The sequence below is a fragment of the Myxine glutinosa genome, chromosome 5 (assembly GCF_964187855.1).
Source record: "Myxine glutinosa chromosome 5, kmMyxGlut1.1, whole genome shotgun sequence".
NCBI lineage: Eukaryota > Metazoa > Chordata > Myxini > Myxiniformes > Myxinidae > Myxine > Myxine glutinosa.
In genome coordinates, this window is record NC_136265.1 from 132,966,187 (window position 1) to 132,979,221 (window position 13,035).

The 13,035-nt window shown below is 43.4% G+C and overlaps 1 protein-coding gene across 7 annotated transcripts in view; it reads left to right on the plus strand.

Moving 5' to 3' along the window:
- LOC137428389 (cholesterol side-chain cleavage enzyme, mitochondrial) overlaps positions 1 to 13,035 on the plus strand; it is a 52,119-nt gene that overhangs the window by 35,149 nt on the left and 3,935 nt on the right. For all 7 annotated transcript variants that reach the window (XM_078778736.1, XM_078778741.1, XM_078778740.1 and 4 more), the window contains 3 exons: positions 3,902 to 4,059; positions 4,257 to 4,447; positions 10,561 to 10,639. In XM_078778736.1, coding sequence (XP_078634862.1) covers positions 3,902 to 4,059; positions 4,257 to 4,447; positions 10,561 to 10,639 — 428 coding nt within the window. The remainder of the gene's footprint in view (positions 1 to 3,901; positions 4,060 to 4,256; positions 4,448 to 10,560; positions 10,640 to 13,035) is intronic.

The window sequence follows — 13,035 nt, forward strand, 5'->3', positions numbered from 1 at the left end:
GTTCTGTCACTCAAGCTTTTGGGTCTCACTGTCTGCCATGATCTTTCTTGGGAAAACCACATTTCAAATCTGGCCTCCAAAGCCAGTCGCCGACTGGGCATCCTCCGTCGTGCGAAGTCCTTCCTTGGCACACCTGAGCTCCTCACCACATACAAGGCTTTCATCCGCAGCTCAATGGAATACTGCTCTCCCCTCTGGGCTGGTGCTCCTGCCTCACACCTAGCTCGTCTTCACGCTGTTGAAACCAAAGCGTTCAGAATCATTGGAATCTCCCGCGATGAAGCCAACTCCGAGGGACTTTCACTTACTCACCGCAGGCAGGTTGGTGGACTTTCTGTCTTCTACCGACTCCTCTCTGGCCTTGCTCCCCCAGCTCTCTCTGGTCTCTGTCCCCCAAATATTCCTGCAGGACGCACAAGATCTGCCTGCAACCCTCTTATGGTTAAACTGCCAAAATCAAGACTCTCTGCTCACCTTCACTCCTTCATTCCCCTTTTCTCCCGCCTCTGGAACAAACTCCCTCACTCTCTTCAATCCCACTCCTCCCTCCAGGTCTTTAAAACAGCTGTTCACCACCATCTCTTATCTCCCCCCCATCCAAAACCTTGATCTTTTCTAACCCCGTTAATCCACCCCAAACCCACCTCCTTGAAATTCCCTGTTTTCTTTCCTGAAAGTCCTTGTAGTGTCCATCTTGTTTATCCCGTGCACCCTGCCACACTTCTCTCTTCCACAGATCTCCTGATGTCCCTGTTCCCTACTGTTGTGCTTCCCTCTCTCTCCCCCTCTTGTCTTCGGCTCCCTTTATTATATATTCTATGTGTTCGCTCTAACACGAGCCTCTATTTAGTATAGAAAACAAATCCATTGTCAGACAGTATTATAGTTGCAATGAAACAAGTTTGCAAATGCTTACACAACAACACAACAAATCATAGCATCCCTGACATTAACAACTGGGGTAAAGCTAAATGTCTCCCAACAAGATTTGTTTCCACATTGTAATGAACATTCCACCTGACAAACTGGTGGCCGCATTGGACAGAGTGATAAAGCATTCACCGCAGATAGTAAAACATACATTACAGTCTGTCATTGAGGAGCACGCGAGTCTGAAGAGGAAAGTCCATCTTCTTGTAGTTTTTCAAAAATCGCAGTAGTCTGAAAAATCGCAATCGCAGACTCTCTGCTCACCTTCACTCTTTCATTCCTCTTTTCTCCCGCCTCTGGAACAAGCTCCCTCACTCTCTTCAATCACACTCCTCCCTCCAGGTCTTCAAAACAGCTGTTCACCACCATCTCTCATCTTCCCCCATCCAAAACCTTGATCTTTTCCACCCCCGTTAATTCACCCCAGATCCACTTTTTTGAAATACCAACTTCTTTCCTGGAAATCCTAGCAGTGTCCATGTGTTTATCTCTCCCCCCTCCCCCCCCCCCTTCCCATGCCTCCTCCCCCCCAAGCCCTCTCCCTCCCACAGATCTCCCGATGTCCCTGCTCTCCATCTTGTTCTCCTGCTCCCTTTATCATATGTTTGATGTTTTATGTGTCAGTTTGTCTTTTTTGTGATTAATGTTAGTTCTTACACGAGCCTCGACCTGGTATACAAAAAAGAAAAAAAGAAAAAAAAAGAAAGAAATGTAAAGACACTTTTACATTTCTCTTAAACAATGGCTACTTAACATTAGACAACAAGGCTACTCTCTCCAGTGAACAGTATACCCATGGGTTTGGATCTGACCCATTTCTTTGTAAACTTGTTCCTGTTTATGTACAAATCTGATTTGGTACAGAAGATGCGCAGGAATTGATGATTTACTAGATATTCATGATGGGTTTGTTTTTGATCAGCTTCACCATGACATCTATCCAAAAGAACGAGATTTGAAAGAGAAAAGCCAAACTCACACTTCAGCCTTTTTGTTCGAATTACAAGTTGATGTAGATAAGAATAAATTTCTCACCAAATTGTTTGATAATCTTGGCCCATCTGTCAATGGTGAAGAATCACTTAAAAATTATCGGATCTGGATCTGGAGTCACCAAAGTCAAATCACTTCTTCCTTGTCAAATCACACAACCTGTCCTCCAGGTTTCGTCGGATTCCATTCATTACGTTTTGAAATATCGTGCTATATGTATATTGTTTTTAGCCCTATCTCTAAATAGTGATGAATCACTTCGAGTTGTAGTATCTGGATCCAGATCTGAATCTTCTCCAAAATCGAATCGATTCGTCCTTGTCACACCACAACATGTCCACCAAGTTTTGTCAGAGTCTGTCCTTAACTTTTCGAGATAACCTGCTCACAGACAAACAGACAAAGGTGAAAACAATAACCTCCGTCCACGTTCGGTGGCGGTAACAATGCTGACCGTGAGAGCAACCGCACACAGCAACGAACTTATTGATATAGATTAAACAAGTAGTCAGACTATGCTAAGACCAAGAGCTACAGTTAGCAGATTAGAACAGGTGTTCTGTTTCACGAGCCTCGCTCTGCCAGAAAATGACATGTAGAGTTCGAGGAATAACGTAACAACAGTAAGTACATTGTTACCCTGCGCTCGCGAAGTGAAAAGCGGGGTTAAGCATTCGGCTGCGTACGTACGTGTGCCGTGTACCCCACGTGTCTGCATTTTAAAAATTCATTTTCTCGGCAACCGTTGGTCCGATTGAGATGAAATTTTCACCATAGGAGCGCCTCCTCCTGTAGAATATTCTAATGATTATTATGACGTCATAGGTCACGTGGTACAGGCGCCATGTTGAAAAAATTTAGCACCTCTATAACTCTGAAAGCACACCATGGAAAAAAATTGAGACCTGGCTCATTGTCAACTACTCCCCATGGAGAATAAGATTTGTTAATGATGATGTCATCGGTGCCTTCGTTATGACGTCATAATTCGACAAGTACAACACTTATCCGATCATTATTTTAAAAATTTCAGCAACTGTTGGTCTGACGGACACAAAATTTTCACCAAAGAACGCCTCCTCCTTTTGAATATTTTAATGATAATCATGACGTCATAGGTCATGTGGTACAGGCGCCATCTTGGAAAAACCGAAAAATGTTGCACCTCTACATGGGAAAAATTGAAACATGGCTCATTGTAAAGAACTCCATATGGGGAATAGGTGTTGTTATGACGTCATAATTCGACAGGGACAACGCTTAGTCTGATCAGTTTGAAATGTATTGAGCGTGATCTATGTAACAATTATATTAGAGAATATAAATTTATGATCTCATCGCTCACGTGGCCTGGCAGCCATATTGGATCAAAAAAAAAAATGTTCAAAAACAGAAGAGTATTCTATGAATACCATCTAGTTTAGGTAAGCAGTGTAGGTATTCACAGGTAATGTGAGGCAGCATATTTATGGATTATATAATGAAATGTATGTCTATCTAGGAAACTAAACATATACTGTGTACGGAAAGCATCACATTGTGAGGAGGGAGTTAGAGATTGCTCTAACTCGACTTCGAGTTACAATCTCCTTAGAGTTAGAAGAGAGTTAAAACTTAGAGTTAGAGTAGGGAGATTGCATTGCAGGATTGACCGATTGTTTGGACACAACTGAGATCATGGACCCACTGATATGGACCCACTGCTGAGATTGTGGACCCAACGTTTGGAGGGTTTCTATGTAGCAAGGATCAAAACGTTCATGAAGAACGGAGCCCAGTTGATAATCCAGATGGTTGTGTTTTTGTGTGTTTTTTTTGGCTGCGAATTAATATTCACAAGTTTTCTTCAGTGCTTGACAAACATAATTGTGGTACACCTTTAAATCTTACCTGATGTCTACTAAATGACGATGAGGTGCGTAACTGGCCTCCCTTCACGCCTAACCCTGATCACTCTGGCATTCTCTCATTGTCTCAGCGGAAAAGCACATAAAGAAGGTTTTATCTCTTCGTAACGCAAAGGATTGTGAAGGAAAGCCACCCCACCTGCTGGAGAACATTGTGACGAGGGGTCGGCTTAACTTGGAGGATATCACAGCGAGTGCCACAGAACTTATGGCTGGAGCAGTAGACACGGTGAGGCCATTTTGAAATAACTTTTGCTTAAAACAACATGTAGTCATGGAAAGTCATGTTGTGATCATAACAAATTTGTTCACTTGATAAATACAAATGGAGATTGAGCCTTCAATTGGGCTGCAAAGATCATCAGCATATCACGCTGATCGACTCAAGCCTTTCCTTGTCTGGCCATCATTTCCCACTTTCCTCAGACTTCCATAACCATTCAGTGGGCACTTTGGGAGCTTGCTGGGAAACCAGAACTCCAAGAGCTACTCCGGCAGGAAGTCCAGAGAGCGTGGCAAATCTTGCACGCCGGTGATGCCCAGGGGTCTCCTGAAACCCTCTCCAAGCTGCTCAAGGATTCTCCTCTTGTGCGCATGACCATCAAAGAGACCCTGCGGTCAGATGTCCTATCGTTTTATTCTGTTTATACATTTGACTGTTACCTTTTGCAAAAATTCTCGATTGTATATCTTATTTTCTATTCTTGTCTTTCTCTTGCGAAGGGTAAAATCTAATTTCAACTTAAATTATTTTGGTACGTGGGTGCTTCCTTGTTGGACAGTCAGCATTTGAAAGGATAGAGCAAGTACAAACCACCATATGCTGGCATCCTTGTGAAGGAGAAAATTCCTCAGGAATGCCCTGCTGGGTGCGGTGAGAAAGACGGCGCCATTGATGTGGCGTCGCTAGTACCCAGAATGCCTTGGGAAGCTCGGACCATGAGAGCAACCACACACAGCAATGAATTTATCAATATAGATGAAAACAAGTAGTCAGACTATGGTAACACAAGGAGCTACAGTTAGCAGATTAGAACAGGTGTTCTCTTTCGTGAGCCCCACTCTGCCAGCAAATGACATATAGAGTTTGAGGCTGGAGGAATTCAGGCCATGTGGACAACCCATGAATTGGGAAGGGGGTCAGGCTGTATGTCTTTCGTCCAATTTTGAACCATTCCTGCCGGACTCCTTATTGTTTTACATTTGAAGGAGGGGAGAAAGGGGCGTGGGGGGAAGCAGAATACCCCAAATCTGTTTTACTTTGAGATTAATATTTCAAAAGAAGGTGATTTTTGGGTGGCGGCAATGCCGTCTGGAACAGCCTCTCCCTGTCCGTCCGATGTATGTATGTATGTATGTATGTATGTATGTATGTATGTACGTATGTATGTACAGGGCGTTTCAAAAAGAGTGATACAACTTTAAACGTTTATTTAAAAAGAAACAGAAATCTCAGGAATGTGAACCAAACATTTATTGAAAGCTTATGACATGGTATTTTATATCACTGATTGCTATTGCAGTAAGTTACTGCTGAAGTTAGTGAGAGCCCAAGGTCTGAAATTGGCATTTACGCAAAATCCTTGTAATTGACGTTCTCGATGTGTGCCCCTCCACGGTTCAGACAGGCATTGATCCTGACTCCGAAGTTCTGTCCAACTTTCCTGTAGGTCTCATGTTGTTCTGCCCCCAGAAAATGTTGTTGTGGTTGTTGATATCACTGAACTACATCAGGTTGATCCAGTTTGGGTACCGCTCCATCCTGTCACTGAGCCATTTGCACATATCAAGTCTCCTTCTCATGTCATCTTGACTCAGTTTATGCCAAATAGAGATGATGTATGGGAAAAGCTTCAGTTCCTTCGTGAGGATACGCCAGATTGATGTTGGTTTGATGGCCAGTTCCTGGGAGCGCCGGCGGTGGGACTTCTTAGGACTGTCCACTGCAGAATCCCACACAGCGACGATGTTGGCTTGGCTCTTGATTACTGTTGCTGGCCTGCCACTGTTGCCTTTGATCTGGTTGTGCACTCAAAATGTTTGACAGTACATTGAATGGCACAATTTGTGGGTCCATGACGTGTTCTGAGGTCGTATTCCCGGCAAACCTCCGGCGGATGTCTACATATGATTTAATCTCATACCACGGGGCCACCACTTTTGTCTTCTGCTCTACTGTCAATGGCATAGTTGAGCTATGGAGCTAGAAATCCCAGGGAACAAACATCACGATAACACCACCAAACCCTGAAGTTATAAGAAGACTGGTAGACAGTTATAAGAAACGCCTACTTGAGGTTGTTTCTGCCTGAGTGGGCAATACCACCTATTGGAGCCAAGGGTGTACTTACTTTTTCACATGCGAAATTTGCATTTATGTTTATTTAAATTATACAATGGACTACAAAATGTAAATGTTTCATGATATTTGTTATATTATATCACCTTTATCTATCAATATTGTTGAAATGAAGTTTAAATGTTGAAATATGTTGAAAAAGTCAAAACTTTACATGGGGTGTACTTACTTTTTCACGTGACTGTAGGTACGCTTATATGGAAGGGTAAGTCATAACTACATAGTATCACACATATCTTAGGGCGACAGGAACAATAGCTGGAGAGAAGTTCCGATTACAAACTTCAGAAATAAGCGTTTTAATCATATAGATAGCAACATTCAGACTGAGTACGTTTTTTGTCCAAGTACTTCACGAACCTGCTGTCAATGCCTGACGTTCGACTGAAGGTGGCACAGGAACGTGGAATTTGTTGAACAAAATTAATCCTTCATTATTTTGTAACTGCTAACTGGTATCCCCACCCAAGTCATACGATCCTCTTCAACTTAAGTATCAAACAAGCCTGGCTACGCCGCTGTTAGACTATCAGTGTTGTTTTTTGTTGTTTTTCAAATGTCTACAGCAAAAGCAACTCCAGGCTCCGGCCTTCTCAGCTGGAGATTTCTTTCTCTGCAGTGGGAATTTGGCAAAACACATTTTAAATTCATGACTTGATAGTGTAAAAGCCTTATTAACGGTGTGCTTTCGTATATCGAATGGGGATGGTAACCAAAAGTTTCAAATTAGGAATGATGGATGACTTGATAGTGAGTTCGTGAATAACCAAACTCTCCAGATTGGCTCAGAGGTAATTAGGATAGGCTCAAATGTAAAATGATAATATAAACAGTTTAGGGTACATGGTGGCATTGTTGGTGAGCACACTGGATGGGCATGCCAGAGGATGTGGGTTCAAATCCAGTTGAAGGGAACAGTGGTGAGGACTTGGAATCCAATCCTCAAGAAGCCAAGTTAGTTTCAGTAAAAGTCAGTAAAAGTCAAACTGGCTCATTAACGATCTTCAGGGTGGGATAATTTCCTGCCATACCTATTGTGGTCCGCTATACATGTGACGCTACCCTACTCACTGTAGTTGTCTTATTACCTTCACTTGGTACAGGAGGTCGTTCTGAATGACTAAGGGTTTGACCCTTCTGTACTTGCAACATAAAAAATTACAACTATCTATCAACTATGCCTCCCCTATCAACTATGCCTCCCCTATCAACTATGCCTCTCCGCGGTGGTTGTACCTCCAAACGCAAGTCGGGGGCCAAATTCTCCCCATGATTCCCTGCTGCCCGGATTCATCAGGGCAGTGTGCGGTCATGGTCAGAGTGCCGATCGGTGGACTGGGCTGGCCCTTTGGAATCCCCATGGACCCTCTTGTCTCTGTCTCTTCTCTCTCCCTCTCTCCCTCTCTCTCTAACTCTGTCATGGCCCTGACTTTGTGAATGTGGGGGTACACCATCATAGATGTGGGGGATCTCTGGGTTGCTACTGAGAGATCGATCGGCTGTCTCCGTGCCACAGGCTTGGTTGATAAAACTGTCCAGAGCTATACGACAACTTTAAAAATTTAAAATTTACAAGTCACAAAAGTTTATTCTTTATGTCGATAGTCATCCACACTATTCGTTAGACCTATTATCTCCCATTGTCAACATTTGACACAATGAGGCCCCTTGTCATATCTATCAAGTCTATAATTGCATTTGTATAACTTTATGGATCTGTCAACTTGACAAATGCCTCTACATTCCTGCTGAAGGACAGTGTAGTTATAAGAAGCAGTTGCTTTATCTATTTCCTAAAGCAGCTCTTAAGAAATCTAATGTAGCAACATTGATCAAAGAAGGTCATCTCTGCAATCATGGCACTGTGACTTTATCCAGCCCTGTTAGAGCACGCTAGTTAGTGTAGTCTAAGTGGAATATTTTGTGTTGAATAAACTCGGTTTACCTTCATTTATTCATTTTCTGGGCACACTAGGTTAACCCCGAAAATCCTGCGATAAATATAAACAAATACTTACCACGGTCAAAAACAGGTGGGATTTCCTCTGACTATGAAACCTTAATTGCTGAACAATTCACATTCAAAATTATATTTAAAGAATGCAATAAAGATAAAGATAAACAGATACTTTATGCGGGATTTCCTTTGATGTGATTCAGGCGAAATCAAAACGCGGTCTTCCGAAACCTATGTGTAACATACAGATTATGGCAAATTCGATGTAGATTGGCAATGTTGGATCAATAAGTATGTGGCCATTATTGCTCATTAAGTTTGTGGCCATATTTAATCAATAAGTATGTGGCAATGTTTGATCAGTAAGTGTGTGGCTATGTCAGATCAATAAGTATGTGGCCATATTTGATCAGTAGGATTTAGGCCATATTAGATCAATATGTATGTGGCCATATTTGATCACTAAGTTTGTGGCCATATTAGATCAATAAGTATGTGGCAATGTTTGATCAGTAAGTTTGTGGCTATGTTAGATCACCAAACTCTCCTCCTATGGTATCCATGGAAATCTCCATGCATGGCTTGCGGACTTCCTCTCTGGTCGTAGTCAACGTGTGGCCCTGAATGGATTTCTCTCATCTCCCCTTCCCGTTCAGGCTGGAGTTCCCCAAGGCAGTGTGCTGGGCCCTGTGCTTTTTCTGGTCTTTATCAATGATCTCTCCGACTCTCTGGAAAATCCTCTGTATCTCTTTGCTGATGAATCCACCCTCTGCCGCTCCATTCCTCTTCCCTCAGATCGGCAGTCTGCAGCCTCCTCACTCTCTGAAGACCTGGACAAAATCACAGACTGGTCAAACATGTGGAACATGTCTTTCAATCCTGACAAATCTCACACTCTTACTATGTCTCTCCGAAAAGATCGACTGGACAACCCTCCCATCTACTTTCTCAACAATCCTCTCCAAGAAGTTCTGTCGCTCAAGCTTTTGGGTCTCACCATCTGCCATGATCTTTCTTGGGAAAACCACATTTCCAAGCTGGCCTCCAAAGCCAGTCGCCGACTGGGCATCCTCCGTCGTGCGAAGTCCTTCCTAGGCACACCTGAGCTCCTCACCACATACAAGGCTTTCATCCGCAGCTCAATGGAATACTGTTCTCCCCTATGGGCTGGTGCTCCTGCCTCACACCTGGCTCGGCTTCACGCTGTTGAATCCAAAGCTTTCAGAATCATTGGAATCTCCCGCGATGAAGCTATCTCTGAGGGCCTTTCACTCACTCACCGCAGGCAGGTAGGTGGTCTTTCTGTCTTCTACCGACTCCTCTCCGGCCTTGCTCCCCCAGCTCTCTCTGTGCTCTGTCCCCCAAATATTCCGACAGGTCGCACAAGATCTGCCAGCCACCCTCTGATGGTTAAACTGCCGAAATCTCGGCTCTCTGCTCACCTTCACTCTTTCATTCCTCTTTTCTCCCGCCTCTGGAACAAACTCCCACACTCACTTCAATCACACTCCTCCCTCCAGGTCTTCAAAACAGCTGTTCACCACCATCTCTTATCTTCCCCCATCCAAAACCTTGATCTTTTCTACCCCCACTAATTCACCCCAGATCCACCTTGTTTGAAATTCCAACTTCTTTCCTGGAAGTCTTGGCAGTGTCCATATGTTTTATACCTCTCCCACCCCCCCCCCCCCTTCCCATGCCTCCCCCCAAAGCCCTCTCCCTCCCACAGTTCTCTCGATGTCTCCATGTCTCTCGGTCCCTGCTCTCAAATGTTGTGTTTGTGTCCTTCCCCCTCTCTCCCCATCTTGTCTACCGCTCCCGATGTTATTTGTTTTGTGTGTCTGTTTGTCTTTCTGTGTGATTAATGTTCGCTCTTTCACGAGCCTCGATCTTGTATACAAAAACAAAAAAAAAGAAAAAAAAAAAAGTATGTGGCCATATTTGATCAGTAAGATTTAGGCCATATTAGATCAATAAGTATGTGGCCATATTTGATCAATAAGGTGTTGGTCCCCACCACCCCAAGCCCTGCTCATTCCAAATTTCCAGTTTTTCCTTCCTGAGAGTTTCCTTCTGTATCCAACTTGTCCACTCTGTGTCCTCCTCTGCCCCTCATTCCTCCCTACACCTGCTCTACCGTTCATTTTGTCCTGTTCGGTCATCATTCGGTCAATGTACTAGCTCTTCCACGAGCCTTGATTCTGTATACAAAAACGGTTGAAGTTGTAAAATAGCGATGTATAAAATTCAGGTGACATTTCTTGCAGAAAAATAAGTTAGAATAATGTTTTTTTTTTTGGTTGTTTTGGGTGAATTTTTACATCAGACCTTAGCTTGGACTTACTGGTCACCCCATTTATCACATTGTGCACTTTATCCTCACTAATGCTGATGTTTTCCAATCCTCTTGGCAGGCTACATCCTGTGGCAGTCACCCTGCAGCGGTACTTAGCACATGATGTCACCATTCAAGGGTACACCATCCCCAGTGGGGTAAGGAGGTTATGTATTGCTGGCCTAGCAGCTGAAGGTGCTGAAGCACCAAAAAATTGCTTCCTATGGGAAACATATGGCTTAAATGTAATGAGTTTGGAGAGGACTAGTAATATTTACCCCACGCACAATAACTTTACTTTTGGCACTTTAAAAACCCTTCTGCTTAGCAGTTCTTGGACATGTTAAATAATGTGTACAAAACTGCTTCAATAGCGCTAACCTTCCATAATTTTTTTAAACTATCTTTAAAATCATTATTTTATTTAAACTGAGGTACTGTATCAGATACTTGAACTTTGTGCAGGGTAATGTGTTTTATAAACTCTCTAGGTCTCCATTTAACTGAGGTGGTGATATATACTGTGCCTTCAGAAAGTATTCACACCCTTGACTTTTTTCACATTTTGTTGTGTTACAGCCTGAATTTAAAATGCCTCAAATTGAGATTACTTTGTCACTGATCTACACAAAATAGCCCATAATGTCAAAGTGTAATCTTTTTTTCGAAATTTTTAGAAATCTGAAATATCTAATTTACAAAAGTATTCAACCCCCCAATAAGTCAATACTTTGTAGAAGTGCCCTTGGCAGCGATTACAGCTTCGATTCTTTTTGGGTATGTCTGTATCAGCTTTGCACATCTGGATTTGGGGAGTATCTCCAATTCTTCCTTGCAGATTTGCTCAAACTCTGTCAAGTTGGATGGGGAATGTCAGTGAACATCAATCTTTAAGTCTTTCCACAGATTCTCAATGGAATTCAAGTCTGAGCTTTGGTTAGGCCACTCAAGGACTGTCACGTTCTTCTTCTGAAGCCATTCCAGTGTTGCTTTGGATGTATGCTTGGGATCATTGGCCTGTTGGAACATAAATCTTCACCACAGTCTACGGTCTGTTGCACTATGACGCTTGTTCTCCTCAAGGATTTGCCCATATTTGGCTCCATTCATTGTTCCCTCTCTCTATCCTTACAAGTCTCCCAGACTCTGCTGCTGAAGAGCATCCCCATTGCATGATGCTGTCACCACCATGCTTCATGGTAGGGATGGTGTTAGATGGGTGATGAGCTGTGCTCAGTTACCGCCAGACGTAGGCCTTTGCATTCAGGCCAAAGAGTTCAATTTTTGTCTCATCAGACCACAGAATATTTTGTGTCATGCTCTCAAGGTCTTTCACATGTCTTTGAAAACTCCAGGTGTGCTGTCATGTGCCTTTTTCTCAGGAATGGCTTCCGTCTGGCCACTCTCCCATAAAGCGTAGATTTATGAAGTGCTGCAGAGACTGTTGTCCTTCCGACAGGTTCTTCCATCTCAGATAGAGTCAAGAGGGAAAGGGCCGGTCCATAGGGACTGATCAGCACTCAGACCGTGACTGTGCTGCCCTAGCGAATCTGGGCAGTAGGGAAGAATGTGGAAGATTTGGCCCCCAACTTGCGTTGAGGACTGAGCATCAAACCCACACTAAACCGTTCAGAAGAAAGAACACTTTCTCTGAGCTATTTTCCATGTTTGAATCCTATGTTCTTCAGCAGGATAATGCAATGTGCTGTTTAGGAGGATAATACACAATACATCTTTCATTTGACCATTGCCTGAGAGAGGACACGCCATTCAACTTCTTCTTTGGGCTCGCTAGATTTGGCATTCATACATGAATTAAACCAATCTCGTGTAGGAGCAACAGCATTTTCAGCAGAGAATAACCTGAACATGTCCCCTCAGTGCGATGTAATCAAAGGGAAAATCACACGGATGTGGCAAGAGCTAGGACTGTCACGTCCTGATCACGGACACGGACATCAAATGATGCAAAATTTCATTGATTCGATGGCAGAGACCTGTCATCGAAGGCACCAAGGCACCAGTGCAATGAGATAGATACTGTTCGTGCTACAAAAGGTTGCTCGACGAAGTATTGAAATAAATCTTTGCTCATTTATCCTATAAGTTTGCGGATTTCCATTCGCACCTACCATGTAGTACAATCAATAGTTAGCCATTTTAAAATTTATAACAATGCCCTGTAAGTGCTTATTCTACAGGTTACGCAGTTACACATTGTTACATAGTTCAGGAAGCAGAGGAGAAGGCCATTCAGTTCCCTTCACAGCACTTGTGATGCAAAGCAGTGCTCTCAAACTTGTGTAAATAGTGCATGTATTGGTGATGGTAGTTGGGCAGGAAGACATGAGTAGAAGGAAGGAGATGGAGATGGGGAGGTAGGAGGGAGGGAGTGGAAATGATAAGGGGAAGGATAATTGTGAGTTCGGCAGGAAGGCACCATCCCGACACACACCACTGTGTGTGCTGCGGAATGAGGTGTTTTTACGGCAGCCGGAGTGCAATCTCCTTGAGAGAGAACCCAGTACCCTGGTACTCATTTTGCCGACCCCGG